General features: G+C 32.3%; 3 protein-coding genes across 4 annotated transcripts; 2 read left to right on the forward strand and 1 right to left on the reverse strand.

The window, feature by feature from the left end:
- Positions 1–1195: 1195 nt before the first annotated feature.
- On the forward strand, positions 1196–6139 carry LOC105205813 (angiotensin-converting enzyme). The gene is made up of 8 exons (XM_026131849.2): positions 1196–1734; positions 3381–3741; positions 3823–4141; positions 4232–4456; positions 4555–5080; positions 5227–5481; positions 5555–5730; positions 5872–6139. Exons 1-8 carry the CDS (start codon positions 1724–1726, stop codon positions 5904–5906), a joined length of 1908 nt encoding a protein of 635 aa, XP_025987634.1. The 5' UTR covers positions 1196–1723; the 3' UTR covers positions 5907–6139.
- Positions 5745–12005, reverse strand: LOC105205815 (replication factor C subunit 1). The gene is made up of 15 exons (XM_011175336.3): positions 11997–12005; positions 11750–11890; positions 10909–11121; positions 10690–10840; positions 10205–10623; positions 9718–9897; positions 9363–9644; positions 8589–8751; positions 8287–8496; positions 7997–8223; positions 7306–7643; positions 7016–7234; positions 6744–6917; positions 6590–6665; positions 5745–6446 (listed from the first exon to the last, which is right to left on the reverse strand). The coding sequence occupies exons 1-15, from the start codon at positions 12003–12005 to the stop codon at positions 6159–6161; spliced, it is 3090 nt and encodes a 1029-aa protein (XP_011173638.1). The 3' UTR covers positions 5745–6158.
- On the forward strand, positions 11978–22218 carry LOC105205809 (DNA-directed RNA polymerase III subunit RPC1). 2 transcript variants are annotated; one of them, XM_011175330.3, is made up of 21 exons: positions 11978–12423; positions 12504–12685; positions 13079–13214; positions 13937–14086; positions 14153–14500; positions 14598–14924; positions 15289–15426; positions 15500–15697; positions 15784–16020; positions 16109–16439; positions 16979–17228; positions 17302–17531; positions 17917–18267; positions 18330–18498; positions 18582–18924; positions 18996–19183; positions 19498–19648; positions 19742–19894; positions 19964–20164; positions 20319–20452; positions 21818–22218. In XM_011175330.3, the coding sequence occupies exons 2-21, from the start codon at positions 12642–12644 to the stop codon at positions 21936–21938; spliced, it is 4200 nt and encodes a 1399-aa protein (XP_011173632.1). In that variant the 5' UTR covers positions 11978–12423; positions 12504–12641; the 3' UTR covers positions 21939–22218. The 2 variants fall into 2 exon arrangements, with proteins under 2 accessions (XP_011173632.1, XP_025987632.1); XM_026131847.2 differs by lacking the exons at positions 11978–12423; positions 12504–12685; positions 13079–13214; positions 13937–14086 and having other exon boundaries at positions 14394–14533.
- The last annotated feature ends 4 nt before the right edge of the window (positions 22219–22222 follow it).

The following is a 22222-nucleotide window of genomic DNA, read 5'->3' on the forward strand; positions in this document are numbered from 1 at the left end:
TGACATTGAATGTCCCCGCCGTCACCAATATTGAATTCTTTTGTTGTGTTATAGAACCCAGTGTTTCAATTAATTTTTTTTTAAATTAAAAATGCATCGATAACCGACGATGTGGATGCGCATTCCAAACCAGATGTTTTAAATTACTATCAAGAAGGTATCTTTCCATTAATGCGTCAGTATTTTTCCATTTAAAAAAAAACTTATCTGTAAATATTATCTCTTCGTTCTATAACATTGTATCATTTAATAATGAAAAATTAAAAACTTTCTGTTACCTATTTCTTTCATAAATTTATTTTCTCTTATTTTAAATATTTTAAAGAATATAATTTCAATTAAGGTTAGTCAAATAAATAATATTCTCAGAATTTATTTTAGAGAAACCAAATTTTAAGATTAATAATATTATTTTTATTGAAGGATTGAAATCCAGTCCAGATAAGATACATGCTGATCATGAGAACAAATTTTTTTATAATTAATTTAAAATTTTTATGTTTGTCTTTCAGAGCTGAGTAGAGGATTCAGTTTAAAGCACACTACATAAATGTCTCCAAAATTTTGTATAATGAACGATCTTTTATTCCGTGATCGTAACGGTTAGCCCTTGGATTGGTATCGAGTCCAGGACGTGACCTCGGCTCGGAGAGGCGCCAGTGAAGCGAAAAGAATTGGAGGACAACGGCGAGGACGCTCGTTCCCACGAGTCCAGAATGTGAAACTGGTCAGAGAACGATATATACGCGCTTTTATATTGGACATTTATTAATGCTGAGTTAATCGTTAGTTTCATCTCACGACAATAAACAATATACAAAAGTGGTCGGCTCCATCACAATACGTTTTCCCCAAGGCTTGCCGACTTTTTGTTGCCGAATGCATTGCGCCGATCAGAACTTATTTATCCAAAACTCATTTTGTACAGCCCAGAGATTATATGCTACGAATATATAGTATTTAACGACATCGATAACGAGCAAGGCAATCTTGTGCGAGGCAAATATAATATGTACTAAGTTTAAGGGTTTATTCGGGCAAGCAAAATGTCTTGCTTTACACTATGATTAATTTTTTGAAATGAGGAAATCCTTATAATATGATTATGAACGTAGGGAAAATTGGACACGACAAAACGAAATTTAAAGAGATTTTTTAAGGCATTTTTACATGAAAATATATATTTGGAATAATAATGAAGCTCATGTTCCGATATATATACTTTGCCAGTGAAAATCTATAGTTCACATATTGTAAAATTATTAGAGTTTCATTCATCGAAACACGACCAAAAGTTATCAACTTGATAAAACACTGGCATGACTGGCATTTATAGTGATAAAAAAGATAGACATTACACCATGGACATTCTCATCGTTGTTTAAAACAATCGACTGAAGAGCATGAAAATTGTGGAACACGAACAATTGGATTGAAAATGACAAACAGACGAGAGGATGAACCTTTGACTATCTAGATAGTCAAAGCGACGAGCTGAGGATCCGAGCGACAGGATCCGAATTTATTGGAGAACGCAGGAGTGCGAGATCAAATGTTGTCCGCGCAGTGGGGAAATTACATAAAAGATAACGTGTCTCGCTCTCGGAGGCCAGTCGACGATTGGGAGACGCGGTTACGAATCGTAGCTGCGGAGAACATCCGTGAAACCCTTCACTAAAACCACAAGAGATCGAATTGTTTCGTAAAGGATTGGTGAATCGACATGCTGCGCCTGTAAGTATCCCGTTAATTCATTAACATAACGTGTACGTCTTCACGAGAGTGAATTCGATGATTTGATAACTCTAGAATTGATGTCATGACAAAATCCAAATTCATACAGTAGATTGTTGTAGAAAATTTTCAGAGAAGTTTCAATTTTTTCACAATTTTATGTACAACAATTCTGAAAGGATTCTACAAAATATGATATGAAATGTTGCAAAGAAATGTTTCTAAAATCTATTACATATAATAAATTTGAAAATAAAATGTTATCATAACACTAAAATGATGATTTCAAAATGGTTATTAAAAGTCACTTTTTAATCAATCATGATTTATTAGTGACATTTTAACTTATGTCAATATGTGTCTGATATCATAAGTCATCCAAGTAGAACAAGTCACAGTATACTATCAATACTGTGACTTGTTCTACTTGGATGACTTGTGATATCAGAACAATAGTTTGATAAAATTATATGGATCTTAGTGCTGATATTTATTTTGTATGATTTTATATACTTTTTCATAAAACTGCGCGCCAAATAAATTTTCGGTCTTAAAACACAGATCTAAATTGAACGAGAAATATAATATCACGTTATTAAATTAAAAGTCAATTTAATAATAAATAATGCTAACAAGCATTTAAATATTTTATAATTGACAAACACTAATTCATAATTTTAAAAATTATTAATATTATTAATAAAAAGATAAACTATGTAATATCACTATACTTTTTTGTGCTTAACTATATGTTGATTATAATAAGGAATAGTTTATCTATAACATCGAATAATTTTTGTTATTTGTCTTTTTCGCGCAGAATATTTATTTAACGCCGTTTAATCATTTCGCGACGTGTGATAAGCGATCTCACGATCATTTCCGATATAATCATTGCATGCCTGGAATGTCGTGGCCGGCATTCACGTCAAATATATCCGGATGCATGACGACGACATTCATGATCTAACGAGTTAATATACGCCGGACGAGTATACTTCGCGCCTCGACGAGGCTTTCAAATTATTGTTCGACCTCGCGAAATGTTATTTAGCACCGTGTTGTATTCCGCTGAGCAATGTCGCATCCGAAGATATATGTCTTAAAGTATTGGATGTTTAATGTTTACAGAACATAAAAAAAAATCAAACACAATACAATACTTAAGAGAAAAGAAACATTTGAATTAAAATTATCAATTTACTTAGGTGATATATTAGATCCATATATCATTTAAAATTTTTCGAGTTTAATCTTAGATTATAATAATAAGCGACCAAAAAGAACTTCAAAAATATACAAATTTACTTAGTAAAAATAATTACTATGAAAGAGTTGTTAAATCATATTGAATTCGCTACCTTAAATTTCTAAAATTTAATTTTAGATTTGTAATTAACGATACATACATACATACATACACACACACACACACACACACACACACACACACACACACACACACACACACACACACACACACACAACACAAACATATAAATACAAATATTAATAAAAATCTGTACAATAAAGAAAAAAAGTATATCCCTCTAAGGGTTACGATTTAAAAAAGGCAATCATTAGAATTTCTCTGTTTTTATAAAATAATTATTAAGATTATTAATAAAATATAATTGTATTATTAGAATTTTGACAGCAGCAGTTATAACTCTGGTGGCAACTAAGCCGACGGAGGATGCAGCAGACCTCAGTACAAATCAACAGACTGCCGACAATCTGAAAAATGCTCAAGAACTCCTAAAACGTGTTGATGGGCTTATTGCAGAATGGAATAACAAACAGAGTATCGCCGGATGGAAGTACGCGTCGAATTTGTCGGATGAAAATCTGGCAGAAAAGCTAAAGGTGTCTGCAGATGCGGCGCGCGTCTCCAAGCAGGTTGCTCAGGAAGTGAACGCTTTCCCTTGGAGAGACTTGGCGGATGAGTCTCTCAAAAGGCAGTTCAAGAAGCTCGGTGTACTTGGACCTGCCGCTCTTCCTGAAGATGTAAGAGAGAATATAAAATAAAAATTAAAAAAAATTAATTATTACTACTTAACCCTACTACTGAATGATATATGATTCCAGAGCTATGAGGAGTTCGAAATGACGATCAGTAAGATGGAAAATATCTACAGTACCGCAAAAATCTGTGATTATAAAAACAAGAACAAGTGCGATCTTGCGCTCGAGCCAGAAATCACTGAGGCGTTGATGACCAGTCGCGACCCTGAGGAGTTGAAGCATATCTGGGTGGAGTGGAGGAAAGCATCAGGCGAAAAAGTCAAGTCTCTGTACCCTAAGTATGTTGAGCTAGCCAACACCGCAGCGAAACTCAATAACTTCTCTGATTACGCAGCATATTGGATGAAGGAGTATGAGGCTGACGATTTCACTGAGCAACTTGGTAAGATTATCCGCAACAACATTCGTATATGAAGAAGTATTGATAGAAAAATCAAATAGCAAAACTCTAACCCATAGAATTTTTTCTCAGAGACTCAGTGGCAACAATTGAAGCCACTATATTTGCAACTGCATGCTTTTGTGCGGCGCGAGCTCAGAAAGAAATACGGCGAAGACATCGTTTCCAAGGATGGCCCAATCCCAGCCCATCTATTGGGTAACCCTTGGGCGCAGACTTGGGCGAATATCGCAGATTTCACCGTACCATTCCCAGGCAAGCAACTGCCAGACGTCACCGCCGCTATGATCGAACAAGGCAAGTTTATATTTGAAACTTGTGTACTAAAGCGCTTCGTTTCTAGCTGATTTTCTCTACTGTACACTTCTTGTAATACCTTACAACTTTTTGAGCAGGTTACAATGCGACGAGCATGTTCCGTCTCGCCGAGAACTTCTTCACCTCGATCAACTTGTCTCCTATGCCGGACACATTCTGGGAAAGATCGATTCTAACAAAACAGGAAGGCGTAGATATGATCTGTCACGCGAGCGCGTGGGACTTCTATGATGGTGACGATTTCAGGATTAAACAATGCTCGCGCGTTAACATGGAGGATTTGTTGACGGCACATCACGAGATGGGTCACATCGAGTATTATCTGCAGTACAAAAACCAACCTGCAGTTTTCAAGGAGGGCGCAAATCCAGGTTTTCACGAGGCGGTCGGTGACGTTATTTCTCTCAGCGTGTCCACCCCTAGTCATCTCAAGAAGATCGGTCTACTGAAGGATGATTCAACTGATTATGAGGCACTTCTCAATCACCTTTACGTAAAGAGTCTTGAAAAGATCGTCTTTCTGCCGTTCGCTTATATGATGGACCGATGGCGTTGGAACGTATTCCAGGGAAAAGTCACACCCGATAATTACAACTGTAACTGGTCAGTATTTTGAATGAACACAAATTTATTCTCTCATATTATTTTCTTTTCCTTACTTTCTATTCTTCTTCGATTCGATAAATCAAATTTATCAAGAAATTAAATTAAAAGATTTTCTTTAAAAAGAAATTTTTATTTACTTTAAGGTGGGCGCTGACCGAGGAGTACCAGGGCATTGAACCTCCTGTGGATAGGACGGAAGAAGACTTCGATCCTGGCGCGAAATATCACATAATCGCGGACGTTGAGTATATAAGATACTACGTGAGCTTTGTGATACAATTCCAGTTCCACAAGGCATTGTGCACCAAGGCGAAGCAATACGATCCAAATAATCCAGATGCCAAGCTGTTAAGTCAATGTGATATTTACGATAGTAAGGATGCCGGAAATCTGCTGAAGTAAGTTTGAGATATAGCACATTATAAGAATATAATTCAGATAGACACTGATTGCGTTTGTTTTTATATATAGATCTATGTTGGAGTTGGGTTCTTCGAAACCATGGCCAGACGCGATGGAAAAGATCTCAGGTCAGAGACAAATGGACGCGAGTGGACTTTTGGAATACTTCAAACCTTTAACTGATTGGTTGACTGAAGAAAACAAGAAAACTAATGAATACATTGGATGGAAGCCCTCTAAGAAACGTATGTATCAAATGTAGATATAAAATATTTCATTAAGCAGCTTTATTGTTCATATTTTATATATTATGTATATAATTTACATCAAACGTTTTTATGCAGCAACTGAAATATATCATTTTAATTGCTTTTTTGTCATTTTAGAATGTGTACAAACGAGAGGAGAGCTTATGAGCTAGAGCTATTGATGAACTTTTGGAATAAAATTCTCCATTAATAAATAAAAATAGGAAATATATTTTGAGATGAACATCACACAAAATACTGCGTTTTGTAGTGCAATAAATCTAATGTATGAAATTATTCCATGATCAAATAAATGCGTTCTGACCATTTCGAATAATGAACAAATGTTCGTAACGGATTTTGTTTCGAGTTTTGTTTTAAATAAAATATGCATTCCATCTTTTAATATTGTAATATTTTATCTCCTATTTTGTTTTACCGCGTCCTCTTCCGCGTTTCTTGACAGGTTCGCCACCTTTTTTCGATGCAGTTTTACTAGTGCTAGCAGTTGCTTTGCTAGTACTAGATTTCTTTGCCTTGATCATCTTATCGGAATCAATATCATCAGTTTCATCCTCATTATCTTCTTCTTCTTCTTCTTCCATAAAATCGTTGTTCTGTGTAGATTTTTTCTTTGCTGTAGCAGTGCTGTTAATTGCATATGGCAATGGAGGAGGATTCTTTTGATAAGCACGCGTAAACGCTGCTTTCACCTAACACATTAATGATAAATGTAATTAAACTTTTAAAAAATATCACAATAATTAAAAGTTATTGGATTTTTTACCTTCATTATTATTTAACTTTTTAACTAAGGTTACTACCAAACTCTAATATTTATTAACATTGTACATACCTTACTATCAAGATTACTCGTAGGATCATGAATTCCTGGCCAAAGAGAAATTTCTATTGCTGAATCCAAATCTTCCCTAAAGAAAAATTCAATATCAGTATATGTATTATATGTTCGTGTTTTTCAATACATTCAATATAAATAAAATATGAACCTGGTTAAATGATATTTTCCCATAATATTTATCGCTGCTTCTATACCATCCGTCCCATTATCTATCAGAGGTTTTATAATGGCATTTCGAATATGGGGCAAATAATCCATATTCAAGGCATCCTTGCTTGCACCTGTAGCTAGTCGTGTATGTGTCGTTAGCTCTTGCATTAATCTAGACACATTAAGCAAACAAAGTATTGATAGTGAAAACCGGTACAATCATAATTTATCATATTACAATAAAAAAGTCTATAATTTTATTTTTAATACCGGTTAAATCTCGTTGCCTTCGAATTTCGACCAAACCAGCTCGGGAATCGTATCAATGGTTCAGAGCTTCCCGACATTTCGCTAGCTGGTATAACGAACGAAAAACAAGCATGTATCGGGAGTAGACTCCACATCATATTGCTTCTCATTAACTTCTCGATGAGATCTCCCTGGGATATACTGTCAGCTGCATTAGCAATTCTTTCTAATCTCTGACGACTGCGAATGTAACGAAGTTTATTAATTCTTGGTCATAAATTCTTGATATACAAAGGTAATGATATACTCACGGTGACATTTGAAATAATCTGACTCCCAGATAATTTTCTTGTATAAAAAGAGGCGCTATATTATAATCATTGAAATATAAACCAATCTTATCATTCAGATTCATATTTTTTTGTTCCTCTGCATTGAATGCCTTTTTTGTGACATCAAATGGACCGAGTTTAAAGTCCTTATTTGAATTCTTTTTATCAGTCGTCTCCACATGCGACGTTTGACTGCTAAGAAACTCCAGATGATTTATTACTTGACGAATGTCGTGATTCGTCGACTCAATTAAACGATCGAGATCCTCTGTCGAGATCTTAATGTTCTCTTTAAAACACAATGATTTCATAGAACTCTGTAAAGAAAAATAAGTTTAAATCATATTGTAGCATCTGGCTTTCTCACTCGCACTCGCGTTGCATACGCACAAAAAATAAAACACAAAGCTTTGAACGCACGAACTTTCATAACTCTAATCAGCATCCACACTCAATAGAAACAAACTGTTCGAGACAATAGACAAAATACAATTCAAAGCTGTCAACAGACGTACTTCAAGAAGATGATCTTCTTTCATATTGTTACGATCGAATGAGGATGTGCTCGGAACGGGGAACCGTTCCGAGTTCCAAGCACATCCCCATTCGATCGTAATAATATCAATTACGTTATAACAAACATTATTTGAACAAATTCTCTGAACTGTACCCTGATCTGTTCCACTCTGAGTTTCGAATACTTCAGGTCGTAGCTGTGCGTAGAAATCGTTTTCACTTTTGTGTTAAATCGATCATTACATATACAGATAATTGGCACTTCCGTGTGTTTTATTAAACCAACTAATTCCTGTAAGCCACCGCGATCTTCATTGCCAGCCATACCATCGACCTCATCCATTAATAGCACATGCTTGCTCGTAATTTTTTGTTTAGTACCTGTAATGTATTGCATGAGAAAATAATATGATCATTTCAAGATTTTATATTATCAATGTTCACCTGTGACATAATCTTTCATCGTAGTATTAGATAATAATCCTGAGATTGCTTCTTTCAGAAGCGTCTTGTTTCTCGTGTCAGAAGCATTGAATTCTAGAAGGTCGTATCCCAATTCTTTACAAACAACTTGCACAGTTGTTGTTTTGCCAACGCCCGGTGGACCGGACAGTAAGGCAGCCTTGAAACTTTGTCCGTGAGTTTGCTTGGCAGCTATTAAAACAGAAATTAAGTTAAAATAATATATTTTCGTTTTATCATCAATATAATTTGATTAGAAAGACAATGATAAAAAGCTGACATACTGCCATTTTTGACTTTGGGATCCTGACGATTTTTATGCCAATCACGTAACCATATGTACAAATTGTGTGCACAGCTTTTATCTCCTTGCTGACCTACAATCTGTTTCATAGTTTTGGGTCTGTACTTTTCAACTAACGGTTCTGATCCAATGCTTGTAATTATCTAGAAGAATATAATAACAAAAAAAATTATTTTAAACTCTATTTTAATTTATTTTATCAGTGTCGAATAAATTAACAGTTCTTTTTAACTAAATTACATTAAAGTTATTGACTTTTAAAATTAGTTATATCATATCACATAAACAAAAAACTGTAACTTATTTAAAAGTTGCATTAATTAAAAGTTAATTTTTAATGAAAGGCATTTATTATAATAAATTAAAATAATCTGAATAATTAGAATAATTTATAATAAATTAAATTTCTAAACTTATTTTAAATAACAAAATAATTACAGCATGAATCATTAAATAAATTTAATATTTTATTTGTAAATTAAATTTATAAGAAACAAAAAAAATTATTTTTTATATAAAAATGTATTTTTTTTTTACAATTTTTTGCTTTTAAGTTTTAAATAAATTTTTAATTTAAGAAAAAAGTTAATAAATAAAAGTTCATGTATTGTAAAAATAAATTTATTAAAAATTAATTCATTTAAAATTAAGTAACAGTTAAAGTTATTAATTTTTTAACTAGTTACTACTCAACCATGTAATTTATATTATTTTTATTTATGTGCTTTTATGTGAAATTGATATCTAGGTTTACCTGTTCTGTATTACTTGTATCTAAAGCCTGTTTTGATACTGGTGACGACGTTTCTGTTTTCACCGGTGAAGATTGTGACGTTTTTATCTTCTTAGGTGAAACTAACAATTCTTTGTTCAGTGATGGTAATTTAACGCTCTCAGGTTCACTAAATGTTTTTATCACGTTGGATTTCGTTTTCGTCACAATTGGCTTAATATCTTTAGCTTTACCTTCTGGTCTTGTGCGAATCATTTCTAGGAGATCATCTTCGGATATTTGTTTGATGCCTAAACTATTGGCCTAAAAACTTATTTCATGTAACCAAACAAACAAAATATACATGCATATATAACCATGTAAAAATGTATTATACTTTTGTTAATTTAGCTGGGCCAGCCTCATCTCCTACTATAACATAATTTACTTTGCTTGATACAGTATTTACAGTCCGGCCACTGTATTTCCGTATTAAGTCCTCAGCTTCGTTCCTTTCTAAGGAATCTAAGACACCGGTAATTAAGAAACTTATTCCGGCTAAACAATTTGTGGCACCCTAAAAATGGTGAATTGATTGAAAATCTTATCAATATAACTAATACTAATAATTAATAATTAAATTTTTATTAGAATTAATTCAGTTAATCGATTAAACTAACTCAATTATAACAATTAACTTCAATTGATTTATTTTACTAATTGAAAATTCAATTAATTGCTAAGATTTATTTCAAGGCAATTTGAACTACTTATTATAAGAACTCATTTTAATCATAATTATTTATTGATAAATTGATTAAATTTGGTCTAATACTGGTTGAAGTGATTCTTAATATTATTGCTATACATATGTAATCTCTTACTGTAGGAATCTCTTTTGAACCAGGATTTCTGGCGCCGCCTCGTTGAAGATATTTTTCGTACATTATAGCACGCTGTTTCTTCTTTTCTATTCTTTCTTCGAACAAATCTACTGTTTTGGCTTTCTTTCTACTTGGTGATTTTCCTGTATCTTTGTCTTCTTCTGAAGTAGATGCTGAATTATTTCTTGAATTGTCAAAATTTAATCGTTTAGAACTCTTATCGTATTTGTTGCTTATATCCAAGTCATCATTAGAGCTATTTTTCTTCTCTTTTTGTAATTTTGAAGGAGAACTTGTGACAATTTTTGAATGTCCATTTTTACTAGATTTTTCCACCTCAATTTTTAATGTATTCGTATTAGTTTTATTATTAGAATCTTTCAAACAAGTATCATGTTTTCTTTTATTAGTATCCACCTCTGTAAATGTTCTGTTATATCAAAATTATGTAATAATATCTATTTGACTTAATGAAATGGACATACCTGTCTTAACTGCAGCCTCAGACTTGTTAAGAGTATCTGTATTTTTGACACTATTATCCTTTTCCTTACTGTGTACCACCTTGGCATCTTGAAATCTATCCAATTGTTTAAGCACAGCATCAAAATCTTCATCATCATGAAACTCGGATTCCTACAGATTTCAAAATAAATTCCAAAAAGCTACAAAATATTTCTTGTTTTCATACTTATGATATTTACCAGTTTCTGTAATTTTCGGTTTACTGTTGTCTCTTCTACTCTTGTTATTGGTTTCTTCCCAAATAATTCATTGGAAGGTATTGCCTTTCGTGGTTTTTCACTCTCATTTTTCTTACTTGCTTTAAATTGTTTAGAATCTTTCTCATCATCTTTCACAAATGCTTCGTCCTCGGAGTCAGACAGAATAGAAGCTTTCTTTGTCTTTCGTACAACCTTTGCAATTAATTACTCAAATTGGCATATTGCAAGTAATAAAAAAAATTGTAGAAATAATCATGTCAAAAACAAATATCCCTCTATTTACAATTAACTCAACTTACAAATTTTCAGACTTACAACTGATGTATGTTTAATTAAAAATTGGCGTTGAGTAAATTAATTTTTTTCTTTAACTAAATTAATGGTTTATAAAATTAATTTAGTTAAAAGTTGTAAGAACAAAAAAATAACTCAATTAAACATTAAATTAAGAACAACTTAACTTAATGTAAAAATTAAATTAAAAAATTAATTTTAAAAAGTATTACTTATATTAAATTAGAAATCATAATTTTTCAAAATTAGATTGCTCTAAATAACAAAATATGGGATCATCAAATAATTTTAATATTTTATTTATAAATTGAGTTTATAAAAAGTAACAAAAAAATAAAAAAGAAAAATTTCACTTTAGAACTCAAATATACAAATTCCAAAAAAAGAAAAAAAAATAAAGACTCAGTATTTCTAAAAAAAATGCTTATTTCAATCAATTTATATAAAAATTCTGAAAAAATTTTTTACTGAGGAAGAGATATCTATAAAAATAAAGCGACTGCGTAGATAACATCAGAGATAACACCTTGGAGCGTTTTACAGATAACTTGGGCTTCTCCTCATCTTCGTCCGATGAAATGACGCGTCGCTTCTGGGGCTTTGGAGCACCGGGCTCGCTGTTCTTCTTGTGAGAAGTCGCGATCGGCGTAAAGTAAGATCTGATATCCTGCAAAAATGACACGTGATATCTTTGGAGTTTGACATTCGTGAAATCAGTGTAGAAGAAGCACAATTAACCTAATAGTACTTGCAACGTTACTCTTGTTACCTACCCGCGGCATTTTTCACAGTATCTCGCCGATATTCGACCAGCGTGTACACGTAATTGTCACGTCGACATTAATCGGTCGAGTTTTGTTACCGTACGGCAAAAACACAGCAGTCAATTTTCCTACGGCCCGGTTTTGTGCATCTTTGTACATGAATCGATGCAAATAGCGCGCAAATTCAGAATAATGTTTTATTTGTCGCATGATAGTTCTTCGAACGTATTCATTGGCTACAAGATGAAGAAGTAGATTATTAGATCTAGAAGAATACACCAATAACACCGAAACTCACTCAACTATTAAGTTCCTGAATGCGACCAATGAGAGCATCCAGATGCATCAATTGATCACGGAACAGTTAAATGTTAAAAATGATTGGTTCTCATCTTTGGAGCCTACCAATCATTTTCAACTGCTACTTAGCCATTCAGTGAGCACTTACGTATCTGGACATTCTGGATGCACCCAATAGGGAAAGAAGTGCTAATAGTCTGTCAACGACATTTGTAGGTTAAAACACGTGTTCGCTACAGAGAGGCTTTCTTTTCGAACGTGATTGACAGTTTCAATCTGAAGAAGCAAGATTAAAATGAACTAATCATCGAGAACTGTTTTGACTATTTGTGCTTATTTACGCCAAGATCAAGCATGGTGAAAGAACAGTTCAGGGAGGCAAATGTTGCCAGCAAAGTGTATGTAAATTTATTTGCTTTAACTAATTTAACCTAGTTTACATCGGCCGGTTACACCAGTCGTTTGCATAACAAGTACTCGTAATAAATTAACTTAGTTCGATGAAGTAAACGATGATGTATTAGTCTGGTACAAAACGTATCAAGCAGACGTATTGAATCAAAAGTATGCATCTTCAGTACACGTGTAAAACTGTAAACATTTGCCAGTACATATGTCAAAGTGTTCGATATAAACTAAGGTTTTAAAGAATGAAGTATTATCGTTTCTTTCAAGCAAATAATATCGTTAATAATTTGTAATGATATTGGGTTTAAATTTGTATTTGTATTGCGATGTTATTGTGATACAAATGCCATGCACGGTCTTCTATTTGAATTTTTTTTCTCTAGCTCCCATATATCGTTTGGAGTGGACAGCATGATTGACATGCACATGCAAGCCAATGTACAGGTGGTCTCTAACAATTTATACAATGAGGATGCAACACGCACTCCAGCTCTGCATGGAGTGCTTGACAGGCGCATGGTACTTAAAGATTGTATATTTTTTTCATTCTCCCTTGGCTAGAATCCTTAAACAGTTCTTAAATACTCAACTGTTACACAATATTATTGATTGTTTATATTGAGTTTATTTTGAATTATTTCAAACAAGATTGGCAGAGTTGGCTTAGCACTTAGGCTAATTTAAGCTGAATATGGAAACAGAAAATTTATGAGAATAGAATTTTTGAAAAAATTTTTTTTAAAATTAACTTTATAATTAACCTTGCAATAATATGAATAAAATAATACAAAAAAGTAATAACCAACAAAATGTAGAATTTAATTAAGTTAGATTAAGTTACATTTGAATAAGGGTGGCAATGATTTAATTGCATAAGGATGACATAAGTCCTAATCCAGTCTTGAGAGTTGAGTAAAAGTAAAATAAAATTGAAAAGTTAAATAATAAAGTCAATATCTTTTAACTCAATTTCAATCATTTAAATTCATATAAATTAATTTTCAACTTTAATTAGTTACTTTTTAAACACATTAACTTATTAGTTTTTTCCTAAATTAAAAATGTAATTTAGCTTAAAAAACTATTAACTTATCCAACACCGATGTTGCATAATATTTAAATATTGCATAATAGTGATCATTAAGAGACTTTAGTGAGTTTGTTTTGAATTATCTAAAAGAATATACAATATATTATTGATTGTCTATGGATTGCTTTGGTACTTATGCTTTTGTTCATAGGGAGTGAGTTCTATGGGAGCCGATTGTGAAACATGTGGTAAAAAGCTAAGTGACTGTGTAGGACACTTTGGATACTTGGATCTAGAATTACCAGTCTTTCATATTGGCTACTTCAGATCAATCATCCAAATTTTGCAGACAATTTGCAAGGTAATAACGTAATTTTATTGAGTTAAATGATTTTGTGATCCAATATTGATGAATTAATTTCCACAGAGATGCGGTTGTGTTCTGCTGACGCCTGAGGAAAGGAAACCTTATCAGCGCAAAATAGAAAATCCAAATTTAGGATACTTAGTGCGTAAATCGTTACGTAAACAAATCTGGGAGAAAGCGAAGAAGAAGACGGAATGTCCGTATTGTAAAGCAAATAACGGCCCTGTGAAAAAGGCTGGCTTTCTCAAGATTATACATGAGCAGTACAAAAATTTAAAGAAAACAGATCCTATCATTCAAGAGAAGTTGGCTGAGTTGAACCCAAAAATGGAACGTGACAAAGAATATAAAAATATAGTAGAACAAAACTATAGATGTTTATTTGATCAATATCTATATCCAAACGTGGTACGATTTAAAGAAAGGACACCGTAAAATATTGTAAATGTTTTATGTATTTCTACATGTAGAATTTATATAATTTTTAAAATACATTTTTTTTAAGGTTCAAGAACTTTTCAATAGAATTCCAACAGGTGATAGGTGTCTATTGTTAATGAATCCCAATCGCACATCACCAGCAGATTTAATACTGACGAGGGTGCCTGTCCCGCCAATTTGTATTAGACCTAGCGTTTTATCTGACCTAAAGGCTGGTACAAATGAAGATTATCTGACAATGAAAGTGTCAGAAATAGTTATTATCAATGAAACTATTCGCAGGCAAAAAGGTGTTAATATAAATATGTACATGGAACACTGGGATTTTCTTCAACTCCATTGTGGTCTTTACGTTAATAGTGAAATCTCTGGAATACCTGTAGGCTTGCAAGTAAGTTTCTTAATAAACATTTGAAAAAAATTGCATATTTTTTTCTAAAAATGTAATTCAAAAAAATAATTTACTTTTAACACAAGAATAAGACTAGTTTTTTTCTATAGTTTTTTAAATGCTAAATATGAATCGACAATTTTAATAAAATTACAGTTAAAGTTGCAAAAATGGACAAGTATGAAAATAGCCTTTTTTACAACTTTCTCAAAATTTAACTGTAAATTTCTCAAAATTGTGAGCAATTTGGTGCGTAATGGAGCAATTTGGAAATAAGATTCGTATTTAATGTCTAAAAAATTTATAAGAAATGACTAGTTTCCTTCTCTTTTTTTTACTATCAATTTTGCTTATACTCTTTTAGCCTAAAAAGCATGGCAGAGGTATTGTACAAAGATTGAAAGGGAAACAAGGTCGTTTCCGAGGTAATTTATCTGGCAAACGTGTTGATTTTACTTCTCGCACAGTAATTTCGCCCGATCCGAATCTCAGAATAGATCAGGTAAGTCTCATGACAAATTCAAATCGGCAATGATGCTGCAATGTATCTAATACTATTGGATCTCTTTACATAGGTTGGCGTACCTATACATGTTGCAAAAACTTTAACATATCCGGAAAGGGTCATTCCATCAAATATAGAACTATTGCGGAAATTAGTTAGAAATGGTCCGGATATACACCCAGGAGCAAACTATGTACAATATAAGAGCTCGCAAAACAGGCGATATCTTAAATATGGCAATCGAAATAAAGTCGCTCAAGATTTAGAGGTATAATCTGTGTTATTACATTAACATATTAAATTAATATGTCAGGACTTCAACATATTTTGATGTACTATTGCATTTTTTTACAGTTTGGCGACATTGTCGAAAGGCACCTCAAAGACGATGACTTAGTACTGTTCAATCGACAACCGTCTTTGCACAAATTAAGCATAATGACACACAGAGTCAAAGTAATGGAACATCGAACATTCAGATTCAATGAATGCGTCTGTACACCATATAACGCTGATTTCGATGGTGACGAAATGAATTTGCATTGTCCACAAACTGAAGAAGCCAGAGCGGAAGCATTGGTTTTACTAGCGGTAAAGCTTTTTTAATTAATCAATATACTTTTATAAAATTATTGAATTGCTTATTAATGTATTGAAATATTTTGTTTTTTACTTGTAGAATAAATCCAATTTAGTTACACCTCGTAATGGTGAGCTGTTGATAGCAGCGACGCAGGATTTTATCACCGGTGCTTATCTTTTGACGCAGAAGGACTTGTTTCTCGAGAGAGAACAAGCTAGATTAGCTCTTTGCCTCTTAGCCGGTCCAGATGCTTCTATGATCGTAACTCTTCCTCCGCCTGCGATAATGAAGCCGGCGAAACTGTGGACTGGCAAACAAATATTCAGTTTGATTATACGACCGAATATGGAATGTAATATAAAAGCAAATCTAAAAACAAAGTGCAAGACATATACCGAAAACGAGGAATTCTGCATTAATGACGGCTGTAAGTTGTAGCTGTACATTGCAATCAGGATTGAGTAATAACTAGATAAAAAATGAAAAATTAAAATGAAGTTAGAAAGTTAAAACTTATAACTTAATTAATTTCATCTAAATTTATTTTTAGCTTTAATTAGTTATTTTTAAATAATAGTTATTTAGTTATTTAAAAAATTAAATATGAAAGAAAAAATGTAACAAAATATATATTTTTTTCGTTATTTTTTATAAACTTAATTTACAAATAAAAAAATTAAATTTAATCAAATAAAAAAATTGAATTTAAATTTGTTGACTTATATTGTAATTCGTTATTTAGAATAATTTAATTAAAAAAAAATTACGATATTCTAATTTAACTTAAAAAATTATTTTTCAAAATTAACATTTAATCTAACTTAATTTAATCTTAACACAACTTTTAACCGAGTTAGTTTTTTGTTTAATTTTATAAAATGTAAGCTATTAAAGTTAATTCAATTAAAAAAATAACTCAATTTATCCTGATTAAAACGTTAACATTTGTTAAAATCAAATTTACAGATGTTATCATTCGCAACTCCGAGCTTCTAGCGGGAACAATGGATAAATCAGTACTGGGTTCAGGATCGAAACAAAATATATTTTACATTTTGCTACGCGATTGGGGTGAAGATGTTGCAATCGCAGCTATGTGGCGTTTAACTAGAATAACGAATCATTTTAATTTTGATAAAGGAATTTCTCTTGGTATCGGTGATCTTATACCTAGTCAAGGTCTTCTCAAATCCAAACACATACTGTTAAAAGAACAGTACGTATAATTTCAAGTTTAATTTTGACAGGCTCTCTCAAACGAATAACTAATCCTAATTGTGTTTATTTAGTTACGGCAAATGTAATGGCTATATTAAAGAAATGGAAGAGGGCCGTCTCGTTTGTCAACCTGGATGTTCAGAAGAGGAAACACTAGAAACGAAAATATTGAATGAACTTTCGGTAATCCGTGAGCTTGTTGGTAAAGAATGCCTAAAAGAATTGCATCGTACCAACACTCCTCTCATTATGGCACTCTGCGGGAGTAAAGGCAGTTTCATTAACATCTCTCAAATGATTGGTACGTTCAAGTAATAACGATTCTTCTTCTTCGCGTGCCATACGCTGGTCAACATGTAAACAATCTCTTCTGCATATATCTGTAGATATATGGACCTACAGTTTTAACACCGATTCCGAACGGTCTATTAAAAAAGACTTTCCTGGGCAGAATTACTCTGATGATTTGACTTTGTCTTCCAAGAGGTGGCAATCACTTCTAAAATCAATTAAAAACTGATGTTTTTTAAAATTAACTTTTATTTAACTTAAATTAGTTTTAACTTTTAATTTTATACATCTTTTATACACTTTAACTTTAGTTACTTATTTAATTAAAAAAGAATTAATTTACTCAACCTTGATATTACTATTCTTTATTGTTTTGATGCAATTTTTCTTTTCAGCTTGTGTAGGTCAGCAAGCTATCAATGGACATAGAGTGCCGGATGGATTCGAAAATCGTGCTTTACCTCAAGTTGCGGCACGATTAAAGACACCGGATGCTAAAGGCTTTGTGGAAAATTCATTTTATTCTGGATTAGTGTCCAAAGAATTCTACTTTCATGCAATGGGCGGTCGGGAGGGTCTCACAGATACCGCTGTGAAAACTGCGGAAACAGGATATATGCAGAGACGATTGATCAAGAGTTTAGAAGATCTGTGTATCCATTACGACATGACTGTGCGGAATTCCATGCACGATATTATACAGGTTCCATATGGCGGAGATGGATTGGATCCTACGTATATGGAGGGTATGTGAACGTTATTATATATTTTGTGTGTGTAAACGGAGTAATATGTATATTTTCTATAGGTAAAGACTGTCCTGTGGATTATTCAAGAGTGTATGATCACGTAAGAGCGAAAGAGCCACATAAAAATGAAGAGTCTTTAAGTGCTGCTAATGTGATGAATGCTACAAATGAAATGCTATCCTCTGAGGAATATGATTGCCTGAGTGACGAATTCAAAAAGGCATTGACGTAAGATAATATATAATAAATATACGATAAATTCAGTGAATTTCAGTATTGTGGCTTTAATGAATTAAAGTTGTTTTTTGCAGCACATTCCTGCATGATTCGGTGGCGGCAAAGATAGCGCATTTTAGGAGAAACATTAAATCAAATGTGCCGGTGGTCTCACAACTCGAACGTTTCACCGTTTCACAATTGGTAGAATTTATTCACACATGTAAGGAGAAGTATATGAGAGCTAGGATAGAACCGGGTACTGCTGTAGGCGCGCTTGCTGCACAAAGTATCGGCGAACCGGGGACTCAAATGACACTCAAAACGTTTCACTTCGCCGGTGTAGCGTCCATGAACATCACGCAGGGTGTGCCGCGTATTAAGGAAATTATTAACGCTAGTCCAAAAATTAGTACTCCTATTATAACAGCGACTTTGGTAAATATTATTCCAAATGCATACACGTGTTGTATGTGGAATGTAAATTTGATTGTAAGCTTATTTTGCAGGTCAATCAAAAAGATCCCGAGTTTGCCGAGCGAGTGAAGGCAAGAATCGAGAAAACAACTCTGGGAGATGTAGCTGAATATATTGAAGAAATATATTTGCCCAAGGATCATTTCCTTAGAATAAAGTTTGATACCGATAGGATTAAATTGTTGAAATTAGAAATTAATCTTATATCTGTAAAGCAAAAGTAAGTATATTTGAAAGTTTAAGAAAAGTGTTGTTTTTCTTTTTTCTTACTGCAATTATTAATTTAATTTATTCCTGTATATCGCAAGAATAACATTCACTTAATTTTTTGTGTCTAATGTCATAAGCTGCATTCCAATATTTATTACCAACATCGAAAATATCCATAGTATATACATAACGAAAATTATAGATTTTTTTATTCGAAACACAGCTTTATTATCATATAATGAAAAAAGACGTTTTAAAAGTACTTTAAACTTAAAAATAACTGATGTATTTTCGAATAATGATAAATAATATTTGATTCTCTAGATTCCTTGCTTCAAAACTCAAGCTAACAGAGCAGAATATAACGGTGGATACAATCAAATCTACTATTGAGATTCGACCAAGTCGACATAAGGACAGTTCAAATTTTCCATTTCGTCAATTGAGAGAGACCATTCCAAATATTGTAATAAAGGTAAAAAATATGCCATGCTATATATTTTTGTATAAAATATAAATTTTTATAATATAGAAAAGATTTAACTTGTGTTTATATTTTTATTTGTAGGGCTTGCCTTCAGTTAATAGAGTGGTTGTACATAATGAAAATCTTGATAAAACGAATACATATAAATTATTTGTAGAAGGTGATAATTTTAGAGAAGTTATGGCAACACGTGGCGTTAACGGCGAGAAGACGACATCGAATAATACTATAGAAGTGAGTTGAAAAAAATCATGCAAATGTTGAGTAAAACATACTTATGATGATGTATTTCTATGATCTTAGGTTTTCAAAACGCTCGGAATAGAGGCAGCGAGAACAACCATCATGTTAGAAATTAAATCAGTAATGGAAAATCACGGAATTAGCATTGATCATCGGCATTTAATGCTTTTGGCAGATTTAATGACTAGCAGAGGGGAAGTGCTTGGTATTACGAGACAAGGTTTAGCAAAAATGAAAGAATCAGTTTTAAACTTGGCATCGGTAAGATTTTTTCTTTTTTTCATTATTTCCTTTTTTACATTCTTTTTATAATATAATATAAAACTATTAAGGTTAGTTTTTTTATTCTTTGAATTTGAATGGTACTTTAAGAAAAATTGGAAACACTTTTTTCAAACCAGTTATTTCTTTACAGTTTGAGAAAACGGCGGATCATCTATTTGATGCGGCTTATTACGGACAAAAAGACATTATCTGTGGCGTATCGGAATCAATCATAATGGGCATTCCAGTTCCATTGGGCACGGGAATTTTCAAACTGCTTCATAAATATCCTTTTTATATTATATTTATATATACGAGGGGTGTTCGATAAGTAATACAGCAGATTTTTTTTCTCAGAGCAGAATGGTTTTATTCAGGATTCAAATACACCATATTGTTCCCCAATTCTTTGGCTATAAAACCTTATTTTTCGACTAATCTCCATTCAATTCTATGGCTTTACGCCACCTTAATGTGAGAGCCTGTATACCGCCATGGTACCATTCTACTGGTCTGTGTCTAAGCCAAGTTCTTACTGCATCAATAACTTTCCCTTCTGACTTTCATCTCTTTGGATCACTGAACGATGGACTCCACTACAGCAATGATGGGGAAATTATTGATGCAAGAACTTAGCTCAGACACAGACCAGTAAAGTGGTATCATGGCGGTATACAGGCTCTCACATTAAGGGGGCGTAAAGCTATAGAATTGAACAAAGATTAGTCGAAAAATAAGGTTTTATGGCCAAAGAATTGGGAAACAATATGGTGTATTTAAATCTTGAATAAAACCATCCTGCTCTGAGAAAAAAAATGTGTTACATTACTTATCAAACGCCCCTCGTATGTACAAAAAGTTTACAGGAATAGAAGCAACGCGTCATATTTGCGTTACAAGGTAGCTGTCCCAATTACTGTCGCTTGTGTCAATTGCAGTATTAAAATAAAAAGTATAAGAGCGTCATGTATTAATCTTCAACGAACCAGGTAGAAAAATTCAACATGACAAATCATTTAGAATATCTTACATTTTATGCCACCTATGCTATGCTTTACAACAATAATTCCTTTGTCATAACATCAACTTTTGTTCCTTAAAATATAAAACTAAAATAATAAAAAGGGAATAAACTTTTTAACCTTTTAAAAACAAAAAAAAAATAAAAAGTTATAAAAGTTTAATTTTTGATGGGGTATGTCATTGTCATTTAGTTTACCAAAAGTTAAGAATGTTTTAACGCTAAATTAGACTATAATATAAACGAATGAGTAAAAGTATTGAGTTCACGAACAGTAGAGAGGTAATATTAGATACAAGAAGCAGTAATCGTGGTAGAGAGGGGGAATGAAGAAATAGGTGAGGGGTAGTTTTCAAGATATTGACCGATGATTAGCAGTAATAAAATTTCTTCGACTTTATATTTTAATTTCTTTCATTATATTTAAATAATCAGTTTTCTCAAGTATGTTACTTTTATTTTGGGTTTTTAGTTTTTATTTAAATAATGATGAAAGATTCATTATACATTTAAAAATACTACAAAAATGTGTTGTATCAACTGGCATGCAGTATTTGGGACAATTATCTTATTTTTCATAAAACATAATTGAATACTTAATATAATTATTTTCCTTAATAACTAAATACAGCGGATAAAGACGAACCGATTAAAAAGGAATTACTGTTTGACAATCCACAGTTTCACAAGCCACTTCATCTTGGAAAACGATTTCAACGAACGCGACCGCGTCCAACATTGCAAGTTTAGTGTTGATAAAATTTTACATTTAATGACAAGAAAAAAAGAGTTTTTATTAATAATTTATAATATCCTTTCATTGTATAATTATATTAATTCTTGTATGATTACATCATGTCTAAACTTATTTAAATTTATATCTATGATTAAAGCAAGTGTAAAAAAAGAGCATTATACATGTATCTTTTTTGATAAAGTAACGTGTATCTTGTATCTGTGGTATGAATACATCCTGAAGTATATTCTTATTTCATGGAATGTCAATAAAAGTTTTGTTGCTAGGAGACAATATT

This window comes from Solenopsis invicta, chromosome 5 (genome assembly GCF_016802725.1).
Source record: "Solenopsis invicta isolate M01_SB chromosome 5, UNIL_Sinv_3.0, whole genome shotgun sequence".
In the NCBI taxonomy this organism is placed as follows: domain Eukaryota; kingdom Metazoa; phylum Arthropoda; class Insecta; order Hymenoptera; family Formicidae; genus Solenopsis; species Solenopsis invicta.